The sequence below is a fragment of the Epinephelus lanceolatus genome, chromosome 23, assembly GCF_041903045.1.
Source record: "Epinephelus lanceolatus isolate andai-2023 chromosome 23, ASM4190304v1, whole genome shotgun sequence".
NCBI lineage: Eukaryota > Metazoa > Chordata > Actinopteri > Perciformes > Serranidae > Epinephelus > Epinephelus lanceolatus.
This window is the reverse complement of record NC_135756.1, coordinates 36,947,681-36,967,140: the sequence shown is the minus strand read 5'-3', so window position 1 is coordinate 36,967,140 and position 19,460 is coordinate 36,947,681. Positions and strand designations below refer to the sequence as shown.

Below are 19,460 nucleotides of genomic sequence, written 5' to 3'. Positions count from 1 at the left end.
AACGGAAACTTGTTCAGAAAAAATATATTAAGTTAATGTTAAAAAAGCAGCTACTCTATCGCTGAGGATCGATCATTTCAAAAACAAAAGCAGATAGCGACCTTCGGCCCACCGCCTACCACCTGTGCGGAGCGGTGCAGCTCCGCCGGACAGCGGGAGTCACGAGGACCCACGAGATCTCGCGAATTCACGCATAATCGCGATATAACAAGATGTAGTTTCTATAAACAGAACCACAAAACCAGAGGAGTAGTAGGAAGACATCTCGGTGCACCTCCATGATTAACATCTCCTCGTCCATGGTGTCAACAGGGTGAAATGATGTCTGAAAACCTCTGACCAGCGTTGCCAGGTGGGAAATGTAGGATTATCGTACCAGAGACTCAAAATTATTGTATTTTGAGGGAAATTATCGTACATCCGTCATAACCAAAATAACAATCCTACTGATGCGCTATAGACAAATATAGTCACTCTAGTGTTTACTTTTTGGTTTTCTTTTTTTTTTCCATTTTCCTCGCTTCTGTTTTTCCTCTTCTTCTTCTTCTTTTGAATCTCATTCTTGCTTGACTTCCTGGCGGGTCCTAGCGCCTCGTGGGGTGGGTACAGCTGACCATTCAGCCAATCGTGCTCATTGTTCAGAGACAAACATCACCCCTATCTCATGCTAAGCAAAGTGCGATTGGCTGGAAACATGTCACATGGGAACAGATGTCTTCAGGGCTCACAAAAAAACTCTGGCATACTGATTACAACCACACATTCATGAAATTGTCAAATTATCATACATTTGGCCTTTTTTTGGGATTATTGATCATACAGAGGGCCAAATTATCGTACAAATACGATAATTATCATACACCTGGCAACGCTGCCTCTGACCTGTTGACTTCAGGCCTGCCTCCGCCCATTATGACGTTTTCAAGGTGTAGTGCAGGGAAATATATAGCAGAGACATTTGGCCCACATTTGGCTGGAAGCTGGCACAGGTGGCATTCAGTCAGCACTGGCATGCGGCATATGGACCAAACATGGCCCATATGTGGCAGAGGTGGCACCGTCTTTAAGGTGGCAAACAAGCTGTGGGCCAGTTGTTGAGTGTAGTATTTGGCCCAGATGTAAAATTAGATCTGTGGACCACATGTGTGTGGCCGGTTTTGTTCCACAGTTAATTGTAATTTCAGATATTTTTGAGTAAGGTGCCAATATCTTCCTGTTTGCAACATGTCAAGCTAAATCCATCCAACAATAAATATTTCATCAAGTAAAATGCAAGCAAAATGGATTGTCCAAAGATTCTGTATCAAATGTTAACGTGATAGTTCGGCTGTTGTAAATATTTGTTATAGCCTATTCAAATATTCAATCCCAAAAACGCCGTTTCTAGAGAACTTGCTAAAATATCTGAAATGAACCATCATGCCTACTTTTTCTTAACATATTTCATCTAGGTGCAGTGTCATTACTAGTTCAGCTTTACTAGACATTTGATATATTCAGTAGATGTATCTTTTTACGACCCTGTTTTACAACAAGCCGCAAAAAAACCTACTGTCCCAAAAACGCCGTTTCTAGTGTATTAGCTAAAATATCAAAAATTAGCCTACATCCTTACTTTTTCTTACCATAGTTCATCTAGGTGGAGTGTAATAACTCGTTCGGCTTTACTTGATATTAGATATATTCAGTAGATATATCTTTTTACAACCCTATTTAGAACCCTACTTTGCAAATCAGAAGAACTACAACTATGTTGCTGATATGTATCAAACTGCATGGCGCGGTCCCAGGGAATTGTAGTTTTTTAAAAATCTAAGTGTTTTTCCCAGATTTGGAAGTTGTAAATACTGAATTGAGAGTACACTGTGGACTTTAAGGGGATGGTAAACACATTTGTGAAATCAGATTTTAAATATCTAATTTCTAAATGGGTGAAAATTAATTTTATCCATATTTTATCCATATCTGACAGCACCCTCAGTTGTTGACTACACTCACATGATAGCTGAGGTCAAGAGCTCTCTATAACAGTTGGTCCCATGTCTGTACCCCCTTTAGTTGCTGAGTTATAAGCCCTCAAACATGCACTGAGGTCAAGGTTCAAAGGTCAATGGCTGAAAGCAGGAGCCATGTAGAATCTTCATACTGACATATGTCACTCTCCAGGTTGAGACCTTTACAATGATGTATTTGGTTTAGCTCTACGACAAAGTTTAGATTTTTTTAATTTTTTGGACACAAGCCATGCCAGGTGTAGTTTCAGAAAGCACTTTGAAGGCCCAGTGTATAAAATGAGTTTTGTTTGTTTCTTTGCTTGTTTTTTTCTTTTTTACTGTAGATAGTTACTAAAATGAGTCATCCTCAGACAATACAATACTACTAAAAAGTAAAACCAATAATAACAATAATGAAATAAGCAAAAATAATATTAAAATCATATTGAAATTTTAAAATCTATTTACAGAGTGGAATGGTAGCCTAATAGATAACTTAGATAATATTCATTATTGTTTAGACACTTCATTATTGCTTAGATACTATTTAGCCTATTATTGTATTTACTTTTAGCATGTTCTACTTTTGAGTAATTTCCGAGAAGTTATGATAAAAAAAATAAAGAATTACAGACTATAGGAGACAACCTCTTCAATGTCTCACGTCAATTAATTAACACTATTTGTCGGCTTTTTATAATGCCTTTTTTTTTTTTTTTTTTGCTGCTGTCTCCAGTTGAGAGTGGTGATTTGCTAAATACATTCTACAATAATAATTAGATTAACATTTGGTCTATAATATTGTTGGCTATATTACGCATTTTAATAAAAAAAAAAACGGAAGAATAAAAGAAATAAACACCGAAATAATTACTTTTTTTTTATTGATACACCTCTCTGACACACACACACACACACACACACACACACAGACATTGAACACGCGATTGAATGAATGAATGAATGAATGAATGAATGAACATTGGAAGTGGTTCAGCCACAGTCCCGCCAGCTGGCGTGGTCACATTGAGATTACATTTGTTTTTTATTACTAACAAAATGTTATATATTGACCGTATGAATGGTTTCGTTTTCAAATAAATATTTGGAAACGAAAATATGCTTTGGTGTACTTTTACAGAGTTTTGCAATATGTATATAGCCTACCTGTATCAAAATGTATAATTTTCAGCAGCGGTTTGTGTGACAGCTGCCACGGTCTGAGGTATAACCAGCGGGGCAGCCGCTGGTTCTGTGGCACTGGCTTGGGGTCCACTCTCCCCTGGTGGAGTGGAGGGTGGCCGGGTTACCAGGGGCAGACGGCTCCATGTGATGGTGTTTCCTCTCTGGTTCTTCTGTGCTCAGCCTTATTTTTATCTTCTTATTTATTTATTTATTAGTGGCGTTTGGATTCAGTTACGGCAGACGGATGTCAATCTGAAATGGAATGAAGCCCACAGACAGCAGACAGCAGCTACAAAACAGTAGTGGAACGCCCCCTATCCGCCCCATCAGCACAATGCTCTTAAAGCCCTACGCTATCAAAAGCTGGCAAAATACATTTATTTTATTTTATGGCCTTGACATTAACCTGTCATATTGTTGAGTTATCAAGGACACTTCCACGTTTTTGTGTGTGTGTACAGGAATATTAAAGATATCATTGAGGAAAACGAGGTTGACGTGACGTGATTGAATCAGGGAATCCGTGTGTCCACCACGGGAGAGGATCCTAATTGACTTTACATTGGCATTGTTTTCGTGGTGGCAGCACGTAATTTCAACCCATTACATGCTGCCACCACGGAATGGGGTGTTAAGAGGTTGTGGTCATTTCACGTATTTCTGTGAGATCAGGCGGGATAAATGTGTATAAAGAGTAAGTGCCTGGCGCACCATGTCTGCGTTACATAGCAACGGTGACAGCGGAGTCCTGAGGGAACTATTTTTGTTGGCGGAAGACAAATAAAATGCTTAAATGATCTATTTTGTCCTCATTTTTCAACATTTCTTAATCAGCCTTGCTTATTTAACTGTTGAACTGTTGTATAAAAGCAATATCACACTCGAGCTCGGCCTGCGGCCTCGTGCCTACGACCGAATCACAGCCGTGACGATATCACAGTACAACATCACTCCCTCTCGTGTGATATTGCTTAAATAACACACACAACGAGCCATTGTGTGTTTCACAAGCAAGGAACACGCAACCAATCAGATACGTTTTAGAAGATTTATTGGACAATAATGAATTGGATGGATGGATGGATTATTGAGTGCGGTGTGGGGAGATTTGGAGGTCCGTAGTGGCGCCCGGGCATCGATGAACCCCTAGTGTCCTAGAGGAGAGGAGACAGGGAGACAAGGTGAAAGAGGGTGGGAGGGAGGGTTGCGAATGCAGGAGCGAGAGACTGAGGAAAGGGTTAGCTCCGCTTATATAGTAGGCTAGGAGGCTGTGATTGGTGTGTGTTCTTGCTCCTGAAACTGTGCTTTAACAAGCTTCGATTCACGAGCAAGGAACATGCAACCAATCAGATACGTTTTAGAAGATTTATTGGACAATAATGAATTGGATGGATGAATGGATGGATGGATGGATGGATGGATGGATGGATTATTGAGTGTGGTGTGGGGAGATCTGGAGGTCCGTAGTGGCGCCCGGGCATTGACGAACCCCCAAAAACTCCATTTAATGAAGTAGTTCTTGTGCGGCTCTGAGATCGCTAAGGTCTAAGGTCCATGATTTGGATTAGGTGTTCTGGTATGCCATTGCGGGAAGCTGAAGTGGCAGCGCCTATGCGGAATGAATGGCCTGAGTAGTGAGTGGGAGATATGCTGGATTGTATAAGTATTTGGCGGAGGTGATAGTGGAACCAGAAACGGGTGACGACTTGGCCAGATTCGGAGAGGAAGAGAGGGTCGGAAAGCGACGAGCTGTTGGATTTCCTGTAGTTTAGATAGTTTGAGAGAGTACGGAACGGGTCCAGAGGGGATAGATTTTTGAAATAGAAGATTGGTGTAGGATGACCTGATTGATTAGTTTTTGATTTCTTGAGGTAGAATACCATGATGTCATTGGAGTATTGAGATAAGTCTGAGATGCAAGCATGGCGGGAAGGAATGAAGTTTGATGAGGACACAGTGAATTCTGAACATCTAAGGAAGCCAAAGAATGCTAGTGTGAATATTGTCTCGAGGATAAGAGCGACGTGGGGAGTATTGTAACCGGAGCGAAGATTACTAATACAGATGAGAAGCAGGTCGGTGGTAAGTGGAAGGCGACGAGGGGTTTTTGCTGGTTCTTGTCGGAGAAGGCCTTTGAAAAGAGATGTTACTTGAGGATGGCTGAAGGCTGGGCTAGGGTAACCGGTGAGTAGTTTGGAGAAAAAGCTGATGCCACTGAGGTATGATTTGATTGTGTGAGTTCTAATGTTTAGAACTGAATGAGCATGGTTAATAAAGCAGACCACAGTAGTTAGATCGAATGATGGAAAACAAATGTTATGTTTATCATGGAAGTTGTGGAAATGATTCCAAGTGGTCCAGTATGATGACAAGGTTGAGGATGATAAACTATTTATGATGTGAATTTGAGAATCAATGATCAGGGGTACTAGGGATGAGTTTACAGATTGAAGGTCAGTGCAGAATATGGAGGAACTGGAGTCGGGAGAGTGTCGGCGTGTGGAGCTAAGCTTCTGAATTTCTGAAACAGAAACTGAGAGAGAGAGTCAGCGATGGCGTTAGTTTTACCGGGAACATGGGCTGCGCGAAGTACAGTCAGGTCCATAATTATTTGGACAATGATACAGTTGTCATCATTTTGGCTCTGTACACCACCACAATGGGTTTTAAATGAAACAATGAATACGTGCTTAAAGTGCAGACTCTCAGCTTTCATTTAAGGCTTTTTTCAAAAATGTAGTATGAACCGTGTAGGAATTACAACCATTTCTTCACACAGTCCCCCGACTTTAAGGGCTCATAAGTATTTGGACAAATTAACCTAATCATCAATTAAACAGTCAGTTTTAATACTTGGTTGCAAATCCTTTACAGTCAATGACTGCCTGAAGTGTTGGACACATAGGCATCACCAGATGCTGGGCTTCTTCCCTGGTGATGCTCTGCCAGCCCTTTACTGCAGCCGTCTGCACTTCCTGCTTGTGTTTTGGGTGTTTTGCCCTCAGTTTTGGCTTCAGCAAGAGAAACGCATGCTCAATTGGATTCCGGTCAGATGATATGACTTGGCCATTGCAGAACATTCCACTTCTTTGCCTTAAAAATGTCTTTGGTTGCTTTTGCAATATGCTTCAGGTCAATGTCCATCTGCACTGTGAAGCATCGTCCAATGAGTTTTGAAGCGTTTAGTTGAATCTGAGCAGATAATGGTGCCCCAAACACTTCAGCTTTCATCCTGCTGCTCTTGTAAGCAAGACAAGACTTCACTAGAATAAATACAGAGGGTTTATCACAAGATGTAAACCATTGGTTAGCCTTAAAAATGGAAGGCCAGATTAGAGTTTGTCAAAAACCATCTAAAAAGCCTGTACAGTTGTGTAACAGCATACTATGGACAGATAAAACAAAGATCAACTACCAGAATGATGGGAAGACAAGAGAAGGAAGAAGGGAAGGAACTGCTCATGATCCAAAGCACACCACCTCATCAGTGAAGCATGGTGGAGGTACTGTTATGTCATGGCCATGTATGGCTGCCAGTGGAACTGGTTCTCTTGTATTTATTGATGATGTGACTGCTTACAAGAGCAGCAGGGTGAAAGCTGAAGTGTTTGGGGCTACATTATCTGCTCAGATTCAACCAAATGCTTCAAAACTCATTGGACGATGCTTCACAGTGCAGATGGACATTGACCTGAAGCATACTGCAAAAGCAACCAAAGACATTTTTAAGGCAAAGAAGTGGAATGTTCTGCAATGGTCAAGTCATATCATCTGACCTGAATCCAACTGAGCATGTGTTTCTCTTGCTGAAGCCAAAACTGAGGGCAAAACACCCAAAACACAAACAGGAAGTGCAGATGGCTGCAGTAAAGGGCTGGCAGAGCATCACCAGGGAAGAAGCCCAGCATCTGGTGATGCCTATGTGTCCAACACTTCAGGCAGTCATTGACTGTAAAGGATTTGCAACCAAGTATTAAAACTGACTGTTTAATTGATGATTATGTTAGTTTGTCCAAATACTTATGAGCCCTTAAAGTCGGGAGACTGTGTGAAGAAATGGTTGTCATTCCTACACGGTTCATACTACATTTTTGAAAAAAGCCTTAAATGAAAGCTGAGAGTCTGCACTTTAAGCACGTATTCATTGTTTCATTTAAAACCCATTGTGGTGGTGTACAGAGCCAAAATGATGACAACTGTATCATTGTCCAAATAATTATGGACCTGACTGTATGTATTGGTGGGTGACGGAGTGCCAGGTGAGACGACGCATGAATGGCATGATGGAAGGAGAGTTAGAGCGACCTTTGTTAATGATGTTGACTACTGCAAGGTTATCAGAGTATATAAGGATTGATTTGCGGGACCATTCGTGTCCCCAGAGAATTGCTGCGACTACTATGGGGTAGATTTCGAAGAGTGCAGAAGAAGCTACTTGGCATTGGTTTGCGAGTTCTGGGGGCCACTCTGTGGCGAACCATCTCCCATTGTAGAAACCCCCAAAACCGGCAGAAGGAGCTGCATCGGTGTACAGCTGGATGTCGAGGGAGTTGGTCAGGTGGTCTTCGTAAAAGAAGGAGACACCATTCCAGTTTGTGAGAAGGTGGAGCCACAAACGAAGCTCAGCACGGCAAGAATGGTTCAGGGAGATGGTGGAGAGAAGCGATGGGATGGAAGAAGCGATGGACAACAAGTGGGAGATGAATGCGCAACCAGTTGACGCTTAGTGCAAGAAGGGGCCTGGAGAAAGTTTGAGATGATGAGGCATATACGATTGAGCTTCTCGGCGGGAAGAGATGCTTAAAACAGGTTTGTATCGAGTGTGATTCCTAGAAACTCAAGGGAGGTGGACGGGCCCTCAGTTTTTTCTTTTGACAGAGGAACGCCAAGGTCAGAAAACACTGAGGATAAAGTGGCCAGACCTGATGCGGGTGGTGAAGAGGGAGGGGTGATGAGGAGAAGATCATCCAGAAGATGGACGAGGAATGGGATGCAGTGGTTGTTGGACAGTATCCAGCAGAGGGCTTCGGACAAGGTGTCGAACAGCTTTGGACTGCTTTTGCAACCAAAAGTAAGTCGCACTGCAAAGTAATAGCTACCTCGTCAGCAAACGCCAAAGAACCGCCAGAAGTCTGGGTGAATGGGGAGTACCTTGAATGCGCTGATGATGTCAGCTTTTGAGAGCCATGATCCTTTGCCAGCAAGTTTGATGAGGGATATGGCGTGGTTAATGGAGGCATAATGAAGGGAATAGTCCTCGCTAGGAATGAGACTGTTGACGCTGGGAACATGGCTACCGTGCGGTGCCGAGAGATCAATAATGATTCTCTTCTTTCCTGAATATTTTCTGGTGGCGATGCCGAGTGGGCTTATTCGGAAAGTAGGAAAAGGGGGTTGAGCAAAAGGGCCGATCATGAAGCCTTGTTCGACTTCAGCAGCGAGTAATCGGTCAATGGATTCAGGATCGTTAATGGCTGACTGTAGGTTTTTGCAAGTAAAGGAGACAGACGGCTCAACTGCAATGCCAGGGTGGAAACCCTCCGTGAAGCCGGTGGTGAGGAACTCTGCAAAAGTAGGATCGGGGTGGTTACGGAGTGCGGCCCTCAGTGCTGAAACATTTACTGGCGTAGAGGGGTGCTTACCTATCTTCTGGGATGTAGGGTTATGTGGGTATGCGGGTCGGGCGTGGCCACCGCCACAGAAAGAGCAGGCATGGAGGTAACGACAGATGGTACAGATGATTGCAGATGGTACAGCCACCTTGGTGCAAGATGGGCCATCCTCTTTTATCCACTCTGCTGGGGTTGAGGGAAAAATTAGAGACAGAAGGAGCAGGTTTGGGAATAAGTGTGACCGGAGGGGCGGTGGGTGCCACGGGGGAAGGGAGCGGGAGTCCTATAGGCGATATGTGGTTGAGTGAACTTGGCGGGGACCGAGCAGGAAGATGCTGGATGGGAAGGTGCACCACACAAGGGACAAGGTTGGGCGAGACGGGCAGCGAAGATACGACAATAAGTCTCTGTGTCAAGGGTGCCCCAGTAAGTGCTTTCATTAAACTGGTTTAGGCGAGCTGCAGCTTCAGAATCGAAATGAATGTGGTATTGGTAGAAGCCAGAACCACCAAAACGGAGTGCCAAGTTGAGGATAATGGACAAGTAGTCATCCAGTTCCTGGCGGCGGGCAGGAAACTGGGAGCAAAGTACGTCCCTATAGAGTGAAAAAGCATAAGCAAATTCTGTGGAATTGAGAACCCTAGAACGAGAGGACATCTGTTTTTTATAATGGGGGCACCTATCTGTGTCGTCGAGGTCTCTGGCGACGGGAGGTTGGTGGAGGGAAGGAAGGAGTAGAATAGCTAGATCAATGTAATTACTGTCTAGTATCTGCTTGCAGATGTTGGTGGGAACGGGAGAAGGGCGGGAAACAAAAGAAGTGGGGTGACGCGCTACCGGATTAGCTGTGGATAAAGTGAAGTTAGCATTAACTATGGACGGTTGAGAAAGTGGTAGGGTGGAGCGGACTTGTAAGTCGGTGCCGGGGACGGGTGGTGGAAGATGCTGCAAACAGGAGTGAGCAGCCTGGGAACCTGGCAGCCCGGTGCCATTAGCTCTGGCCAAAGCGGATGACCATTGTGCTGAGGAAAAGGCTACGGGGGGCACAGGCATCCCGGTGCCTGATAGCCCATAACGAGTGGGATTGTGGCTGGCGGAGGTTTCAGGCATCCCGGTACCTGATACCCCGTAACGAGTGGGATTGTGGCCGGCAGATATTTCCAGCAACCCAGTGTCGTGTGAATCTGCTGCGTGCAAGGGCTGAAATGATGATGTGGAGTGTGAATGTTGGGCTGGCAACCTGGTGCCATTAGCCTCAACCGGAATGAAAGGCTGAGGTGGGTACGAGGGAGGGGCTATGGGACCTGGTAACCCGGTACCAGGTACCCCGAGAGAAATGGGATTAGGAGGAATAGAAGAAATAGCAGGCATCCCGGTGCCACGTGAAACTGCAGCAGAGATAAGGTGAGGCTGGGAAAAAGAGGTTACTGGAAAGGCAGGCAACCCAGTGCCAGAAGCTGTTGCAGAAAAAGACGGCTGAACAGAGTGAGAGGGAGGTACCGGGGGACCTGGCATCCCGGTGCCAGGCTCCCCTAGCCTGGCTGTTTGGGGAACATGGAGGAGATAATTGCAGGCAGCTGCATCATGCACCCCAGGAAACACAGACTGAGGGTTTGGCTGTGAATTAGGCCTGGAGGTAGCAGGTAATCTGTCACCATGCATGTGGAAAGAAGAGGTGGACTTTTATTTTGGCAGGTGGAGGCCCTCTTCCGGTTCCGGTGGGCCATCTGGGTACGGCTGGTTGCGGATTGTGTGGTGACGTCATGCGGAAGTGCGCCGGAGTGGACAGTGTGGCTAGGATAGCAAACAGACATGAGTTTGTGGAAAAGTTTAGCCTTAATTTCAGAGCGTTGAAATTGTACTCGCCTATCCTTCAGTGCCTTTTGGAGGGAGGCTACTGTCCAGTCCGAGATCCTGGAGGATAGTCGGCTGGTGGGGGATTTCGGCGGAGCTAGGTGGCGTTGCGGCCGGCTGCGAGTGGAGACGCCAGTTACCTGATGACTGCGGCCGGCTGTCATCCTCGCAGGTGATGGGGAAGAATGACCGCGGCGCCCGCTGGAAAAAACCCCTCGAAGCAGGCCTACCTCGACCTCTTTTGGCTGGTGGGGGTGGTGTACCGGGAGGTGTGGAGGAGTCTTCAGAGGAGTTATAATTTTGCAGATCCAGGAGGGAGGAACCAGGTGGAATGTGGATCGTGGACGACACGGTGCGTGCTGAGGTCCCCTTCCTCCGCTGCTGAGCTCGGAGCACAGGAGAAGGGGTCTCGGGCACAGAGATCGCTGGAGATGTCAGGGCTTTTTCGGATGGTCTTTGTGGTGATGGACCTCTGTGTTGGTGGTGTTGAATGCCTCTGAAGATGTCGTCGTCAGAAGGAGATAAGGATAAGAAATCCATGATCTCGGTAAGTTAAGTTTTTTTTTGTTTTGTTTTTTTTTCCATCTCTGTAGTTGCTTCACTGATTCAAACGCACAAATGCAGGAGCGAGAGACTGAGGAAAGGGTTAGCTCCGCTTATATAGTAGGCTAGAAGGCTGTGATTGGTGTGTGTTCCCGCTCCTGAAACTGCGCTTTAACAAGCTTCGATTAAAAATGTACGTTACATACCTGGTAGTTACTGCTGCAATAGCTGCTACCCTCTGCCAAGCTGATATATATTTTGTTTGGGTCGGAGTAAATGTAAATAACGCAGAAATGCCAGTTAAAACATGCCAGCTACTTGTTTGACGCTTCGCCGCGTAATCAGAGCGCTGAAAAAAGTCGAGGCCATGTTTTTTGTAGCGCGTCTGAAACGTAGCTTCATTTCGCCAGCTTCCATTGAAAATGAATTGTAGCATGTAGCTTTGTAGCCAGTAATGTGAATGCACAGTAAGTTAAGTGACATGCCTTGATATGTATTGATGTAACATAGTTTTGTAAAATAATGGCAGGCATTTCACGGAAGTGCGCACAACGCTCTGGTGACTGTAATTTAAGTTTAACTTTAGGTCAAAAGCTTGTAACTTTAAATGGCTGGACTGTGTATGAAATACTACAGGGCTTTTAATTTGTACATCGCCTGGTTACCATTAGGGTTTTGATAGCAGCTGTCATACTTGACAACAAACCTGCAGACACACATGCTAGCTTTCCACCCAAGTGAGGCAGTAGATGCAGAGGGGGACACAGACGAGTGGAGCAATGACAAGTGTAGCGTTACAACTTCATCTGACTGTATGTACTATTATTATTTTTATTCTGATGTAATATAGCTGTGAGAAGATTGTTGAAAGAATGGTATGTTGGAAAACAACATACAAATAACGAAAATAATTGTTAAAGTTAAACAATGGGTGGTTGTTATCTTGCTTTTATTTGATTGACTCTCTTTGAACACAAAAGTGCTTCGCATGATCACATGTCAAATTGACCGTTATTACTTAGCTTGCAGCCCTGTTTGCCAAAGCTGAGCACAGCCTGTAAAAGGGCAGCATGATTTTGAAAAAATATCTAATTGCGATTGTTTTGACTGATATTGCAATTGCGATATGATTTATGATAGTAGAGGGAATTATAACTTTTACATTATTATTCTCATTTTCATTGAAAAACATATTAAAATGATACTGGTGTGAGTTTTGCAGGGATCTGTACCAAACCAAGATGTTTTCTGAAGTCCATAGAATATAATGTGTATGCCGTGACATCTCTGCAGCATGACAATCAGTGTTGGGCACGTTACTTTAAAAAAGTAATTAGTTATAGGTACTCACTACTTCTTCCAAAAAGTAACTGAGTTAGTAACTGAATTACTCTATAATAAAAGTAACTAGTTACCGGGGAAAGTAACTATTTCCGTTACTTTAAAAAGAAGTTGTTATATGTCAAAGAATTTGAAATTTTCTGAGCAGTATTCGAGTCAGTTGAATAGAGAAGAATAGACAGGTACTTGTATTATAGAACCTTGGAATATTTATTGCACCTCAGCAGACAGCAACAGATTTATCCTACACTTCAAGTGTACTTGTAACAAAAGTAAACAGTAAACAATATAATAAAATAACAATCAACAGTAAACAATATAAAGTGAGTTTAACTCTAGTAAATTAAATCTAACTCTCACAACCTGAGACAACTGGTCAAGTAGACATAGGCTACTGTACTTCAAGTATTTTGTTCACAACAAAAGTCAATAGTAAAACAATATAAATGTAGCAGGATGAAGTGCTCTCCCATGGGTGAGTGTGCTACGTTGCTCTCCCCTACCTTATTAGCCAATCCACACCTGAGGCCACCTTAAGTGCTCCGACCCTCTCCAGTGTGTGTGCGTCATTGACGCTGCCTGATCGGTATGTAGGGCCCATGTTGCCCAGCCTCTCCGCCTCAGCATTAATCCTTTTAATATTAATCTAGTCTATTTTATATTTTCATTGTAGATGTTAATTGATATGCGGTGTGATGCTGTCTGAAGACCCGCTGCTGCTTTGCTGCATGTTTTGCTTAGTGCGCTGCTCGCATCACTCCTGTGCTGGCTTTAATCTGCTGGGCTCTGCACGTGCTTGCTGTATGCGTATGGCTGGGCTGGATGGGATGTTCTGTGCCCACCGACAGAACTTCTTCCCCCCTATTAGCTCCTCTTTCTTTTGCCTCAGCCCTGATGCAGCATGTGTTGGTTTTGATTTTCTTATGTTGGATTAATTTTTGTTGTTTTGGTTTTGTTTAATCAGATCTTATTTTCTTTTCAGATTAGTAATTAATTACCTTTGATTGACTGTAGCTCCTTTTTTTTTCTCTCTTACATTAGGATTACTTTGTGATTTGTTTGGTCAAGGTGCCTGAGTTTTGTAAATTCTGGTAGCTGGACTTTCATCATTTGATTTATTTTGTGTATAAATGTTATTCCTAGTAAACCATTTGTTTTTTTTTTGTTTATTCACTTTTGTTAGCTTATTTTGTTAACCATTAAATTGAGTTATTTTTGGCAGCTACAGTGACTATTTTGTTAAGTTGGTTAATTTGTAACATTGGTTGCTGCCTATCTTTAAGTCTCATTTATTTATTTGGTTATTTTACTTATTGGGTTGTTTTGTTTGCTTTGCTTGCTTGTTTTGGAGTTATCCCCTTCTTTAATATTTTCTTTTTCTTGTTTTTTTTCAGGTGCTGGAAGCTTACGGTGGCAGTCCTGGTGTCCTGGTGGTGGGGTTCCCCCTTTTCTTTTGGTGTGTGTGTGTGTGCGGTGCGACCCCTCCTCAGTTATTTGGTTTTGGTGTTTGAGTGACACGAGCGAGTGGGGTGCTTTTCTCCCTGGGTTCCTTCACCTCCCCGTTCTCCTAGTCTCTCCCACTGGTAAGCTCCAGCCCTGTTTGTGCAGCTACACGCAAAGCTTCTTTTAATATATGTTGCTTTTATGAAATTTTGTAATAAAAAAAAATGTATATTTTTATAACTGGAACCACGTCTCCTGCTCCTTAAGTAAAACAAACCTGAGTGCCTTGGTATTAGCTCCAATAAGGTAAAACAAAACTATTTCCTGGGGTGAAATTCCCAAGGTGGCGTTGTCTGGTTTGGTTGGTCATTCCCTAATACTTAAACCTCCCACTGGTATGCTGATCGCCACATAAAGTGAGTTTCACTCTGTAGCATAAATTACAATCTCTAGTCAGACAACTGCTCAAGTAGACATATGCTACTGTACTTCAAGTATTTTCACACAACAAAAGTAAACAGTTCAACAATATAAAGTGTGTTTAACACTGCAGTGTAAAATAAATAAATCAAACCCCCCCATCTGAGACAACTGGTCAAGTAGAAATATTCAGATATTTTGTTCACAACAAAAGTCAGCAGTAAAACAATATAAAGTGACTATCCAGTCCCTCTCTCTACCCCTCTCACTCCCTCCCCTCTCTCCCTCTCCCTCCCTCCATCACTCCTTCCGTCTCTATCCTCCCCCTCTCTCTATCCCTCTCTCTCTCTGTCTATAATAGCTGACAAGACTTCTCTCAGTGAGGAGAGAGCAGCAGTTTTGGAACAATTAGTGTTTAAAGACAAGACACAGGAACCCCTGAGAAAGAATCCTACACTAGTTTCCCCAAATGAGACAACATGCTGATTTGTACTAGACAACCACCCCCCACCCCCTGAGACTGGTCAAGTAGACATATGCTACTGTACTTCAAGTATTTTTTCATAACAAAAGTAAACAGTTCAACAATAAAACACACAACAAAGTGTGTTTAACACTGCAGTGTAACTCTAACAACCTGAGACAAATGAGACATACTGTACTTCTTCCGTCATGTATCCAGCCAACCAGTCTAACTATCCTACCCCTTCTTAAACCAGTGATTGTATCTGAGGAGCAGAAGCTTCTCAAACCTCGCGTCAGACAGCTTGTTCCTCTTTGGAGTGAACACGAGCTTCCCCAGGCAAAACAGTCTTTCTACAGGGGCACTGGATGGAGTGGCTGCATTGTATTTAAGTGACACTTGCTTTATCAGTGGAAACCCGTTTAGGCTGTCCATCCCTTGTGCTGCTGACTTGAAATAGTCAGCGACTTGGCTTTCAGCAGAAGCAGAGGTGTCCTCCTCATCCTCAAAGGAAAAGAAATCCTCTGTGGCGGAGTTGGTGCTGAGGTTGCGTGTTGGTGCGTTGGTACCTGGTTGCTGGTCTTCATCTTGGACACTTTTCCGGCACTCTGCCAGCAGACTTGCCTTGGCATTGTCCTTCCTTTCCTGTGTCCGCAGCCAACGTAGTTTGAACCTTGGCAGTGTCACAGCTGCCAAGATGGCACTTTCGCTTTCCAGCACCTCTGCAAATCTGGTTTTGATTGCCTGAAATGACACATACAGACACAGAGACACAGAGACACACACACACATACACACACACACACACAGACCATTACACATTATGAGCTAAAAGATATACATTTCATTGTAGCCTACTTTATTTTCATAATGTATGGATGTATGTATTCAATGAATTTAAAGATAATAGCTCCTACCTTGACAACTGCCTCTGGAAGGTCAAAAAGGAGTTGCAGGCCACTCTTTGTGTCCATGGTTTTGGTCATCAACATCTCCAGTGTTGGTAGGAGTGTCCCATAGAAGCAATTGTCCTCGCCCTGAAGATAGGGATGTCAAAAATGAGAAATGTTGTTAATCGGTTAATTGACAGACAAAAAAAAAATGTTATGATTGGCACAGGTTAAAGGGCACAACATTTTTTAACTGACAAGATTATTCAGTTAATGTTGAAACAGTTGATTATTGGTTAAACGATTAACTGTTGACATGCCTACCTGAAGAATGTCGAGGGCTACGGTCAGTGGCTTCATCGCTGTGCAGTATTCCCTGAGGAACTGGTACTCCCGTTCTGTGATGGCCTTCAAACCGAACTTGTAGGAGATGGTGTTCAGCTCGGTGAGGGGGAACTGCAAGATTCGGGCCACGGCATCATGAAAGGAGTTCCATCTGGTCGTGCACGGGACAAGGAGCTTCTTCGCGAGGACATCATCCACGGTCTCGGCAGACACTGTGGAACGGCTGGCCCTATTCCATAAAGCTGTGCATTTTGCGGTAGCACTTCTGTACACAGCTTTTACCTCTGGCCTTGAGAGTAACCACTTGTCAACATTAGAGCATGAAATGAGGTTTGCTGTGTGTGATGCACATCTGTGGTGTGGTGGCAAAGTAATCACATCATCCTCATCCCTGTTTTGTAAGGCCTCATGAAGGTCAACAAACGTCACATCATCATCATCCCCCTCTTCAGAGTTGTCATCATGAACAGGCTGGTACACTTTGAAGGCCTTTACAAAATTCGAACCATTGTCTGTAACAGTAGCAGTGACTTTGTGAGAAATGGCGAAGGATGAGTGGATATTCTCCAGTTCGGTAGCAATGCTGTCATACATGTGGCGACCCGTGAACCGTCTGCAGGCCAGGGCTGCTTTCTTCTGTTCAAGGCTCTGTGGATCTATCCAGTGGGCGGTCACGCCTATGTAACCCTTGTTGTGGGCAGTCCAAATGTCTGCAGTTGTAGAAAGAAACTCCAACTCTTCAAAGGTCTTCTTCAGCTCTGTGTTCATTTTTGTATACTCTGCATCAAGGTATTTGGAAAATGTTTTTCGACATGGCGTTCTGACCCCTGCTTTCACTGGAATTTTCGCAGTGATGGCTCGGAAGGAGTCTGACTCTACTGTTGACAATGGCAACATGTTCTTGACCACGTACCTGCCTAGCAAAGCGTAGAGTTCAGTCTGTGTCGTAGTTTTTGGTGGGGCAGAAAAATCCAACTTTTGCTGTTTGGCAGCCGTGGCTCCCTGTCCATCTTTGCTCCTCGTGGATGGCCTCTCATCATCAGTTTCTGCAGTGGGATTTTTCGCCACTAGCTTTGTGGTAGCGTGTGCAGTTGTTAGGTGCTTCAGCAGATTTGAATTGCTTACCACAGATGTCGACAAAATCTTTGCCCTGGGACATAAATTACATTTAACATGCACGTTCCTTCCTTTAATTTCGACAAATTTGAAGTAGTGCTTGTATCTCCACCTCGTAAAAGTCAAGTTTTCCTCAGATTGCTCTGCCATCATATCGTCACGTCTCTGTTTTCACGCGCTGTTCCGGTTTGTGTGTGAAAACACCGGCTCTGATTGGCTTACCATGACACATGACTCTACCCCTTAGCCAATCACAATCACTTCTATCGCATCTAGCCAGGGGGTGCGTTCAATTTATTCATAGTAACGCACCGCATTTGACTGTCAGTAACGGTAACGGCGTTGTAGCGGTGGAAAAAATAATTAGTTAGATTACCCTGTTACTGAAAAAATAACGCCGTTACGTAACAGCATTATTTATAACGGCGTTATTCCCAACACTGATGACAATATTCAATTTAAATGGTATTTTGAAACTTTGAAATCTCCTTTAACGACTATTGCACCATGCTGCTATTTTAAAATTGCAGTAGACCATATTGCGATTGCAATGCAATTAGTTGTGCAACCCTAGCCTGTAATAAGAAGTTATGCCTTTGTGTGCCTACGCCTTTGTTAAAAGGCTAACATTTCAACTGAAACTGACAGTTCCAGGTTGTTTTCTAGAGGAAAGAAAAACACATTTGCATGACATTCCAAGGTGGGCACACTGAGAGCTAAAACGGCCTGCTTCAGACAGAGGCTGAAGTGAGGGGCTGCATCATTGGCCAGTATAAGATAAATAAGGATTTTTAAAAACTGATTCAAGCAAAGCTACTCTACTGGAGTCTGAAAATAAAAATGTAGAGCTGGAAAATGAGAATAATAGGTTCCCTTTAAATTATTTAAAGTGATAGTTTGGGTTATTAACTATATATTTGTAAGAACCAGATTGGTAAATGGATATGGGACAAAACTAGGAACGAAAGTATTTTTGTTTTGCTGTGTTTCATGTGGGCTGAATTCAGCTCAGGATTATTTGTATGCCAAATTGATACATGAGTTATTGGACAGGAGTGACAATACTAATATCTGGAATTTGTGAGGGGGAAAATAGTTGCCACTGTCACGTATGATATTCCTAGTCTTTGATGATTACAATACTTTAATATTTAACTATTGTTGGAAAAAAAACTAATGAGAAAATGTGACGTCCGGCGCCTCAGGGGGGGGGAAGGCGGCAACTTGCTCACACTGTTTACAGTGGGGGCGCGGAGCTGCTGACGTCAACTGGGGACATTGTCGGGCGGTGGAAGGAATACTTTGAGGAGCTCCTCAATCCCACCAACACGTATTCCAGTGAGGAAGCAGAGACGGGGGTCTCGGGGGCGGGTCGTCCAATTTCTGGGGCAGAAGTTGCTGAGGTAGTGAAACAACTCCGAGGCGGCGGAGCCCCGGGGGTGGATGAGATTCGTCCTGGATATCTCAAGGCTCTGGATGTTGTAGGGCTGTCCTGGCTGACACGCCTCTGCAACATTGCGTGGACATCGGGGGCAGTGCCTCTGGAGTGGCAGACCGGGGTGGTGGTCCCCATTTTCAAGAAAGGGGACCAGAGGGTGTGTTCCAACTACAGGGGGATCACACTCCTCAGCCTACCCGGTAAGGTCTACTCCAGGGTGCTGGAGAAGAGGGTCCGGTCGATAGTTGAACCTCAGATTGAGGAGGAGCAATGTGGTTTTCGTCCCGGACGTGGAACCGTGGACCAGCTCTTTACCCTCGCCAGGGTGCTGGAGGGGGCATGGGAGTTTGCCCAACCAGTCCACATGTGTTTTGTGGATTTGGAGAAGGCCTATGACCGTGTCCCCAGGGGCATCCTGTGGGGGGTGCTCCGGGAGTATGGGGTTGGTGGCCCCCTGCTAAGGGCCATCCAGTCCCTGTACCGAAGGAGCATGAGTCTGGTTCGCGTGGCTGGCAGTAAGTCGGATCTGTTCCCGGTGAGGGTTGGACTCCGCCAGGGCTGCCCTTTGTCACCGGTTCTGTTCATAACTTTTATGGACAGAATTTCTAGGCGCAGCCGAGTGGTGGAGGGTGTCAGGTTCGGTGACGGGAGGATCTCGTCCCTGCTTTTTGCGGATGACGTGGTCCTCCTAGCTCCATCGAACAGTGACCTCCAGCTCTCGCTGGGGCGGTTCGCAGCCGAGTGTGAAGCGGCTGGGATGAGAATCAGCACCTCCAAGTCTGAGGCCATGGTCCTCAGCCGGAAAAGGGTGGATTG

General features: G+C 44.3%; 1 protein-coding gene and 1 long non-coding RNA gene across 3 annotated transcripts in view; one reads left to right on the top strand and one right to left on the bottom strand.

Annotated features, from left to right (window-relative positions):
- Positions 1-213: 213 nt before the first annotated feature.
- The window catches only part of LOC144461798 (uncharacterized), a 48,603-nt gene continuing 29,356 nt past the window's right edge, over positions 214-19,460 (top strand). Inside the window, exons 1-2 of one of the 2 annotated variants that reach the window (XR_013490424.1) lie at positions 214-352; positions 13,924-14,112. This is a non-coding gene — a long non-coding RNA (uncharacterized LOC144461798). The remainder of the gene's footprint in view (positions 353-13,923; positions 14,113-19,460) is intronic. The other variant, XR_013490425.1, reaches the window with a different exon arrangement.
- On the bottom strand, positions 14,198-17,645 carry LOC144461767 (uncharacterized). Its single transcript, XM_078165216.1, has 3 exons — positions 16,070-17,645; positions 15,773-15,892; positions 14,198-15,599 (listed from the first exon to the last, which is right to left on the bottom strand). The coding sequence occupies exons 1-3, from the start codon at positions 17,357-17,359 to the stop codon at positions 15,093-15,095; spliced, it is 1,917 nt and encodes a 638-aa protein (XP_078021342.1). The 5' UTR covers positions 17,360-17,645; the 3' UTR covers positions 14,198-15,092.

Bases quoted from the DNA above. Each gene is read 5' to 3' on its own strand.
- LOC144461767 (XM_078165216.1), bottom strand. From the start codon at position 17,359: ATGATGGCAGAGCAATCTGAGGAAAACTTGACTTTTACGAGGTGGAGA. The intron at 15,893-16,069 runs GTAGGCATGTCA...CCCTATCTTCAG, and splicing joins TAGCCCTCGACATTCTTCAG to GGCGAGGACAATTGCTTCTA. The intron at 15,600-15,772 runs GTAGGAGCTATT...GTGTCATTTCAG, and splicing joins TTCCAGAGGCAGTTGTCAAG to GCAATCAAAACCAGATTTGC.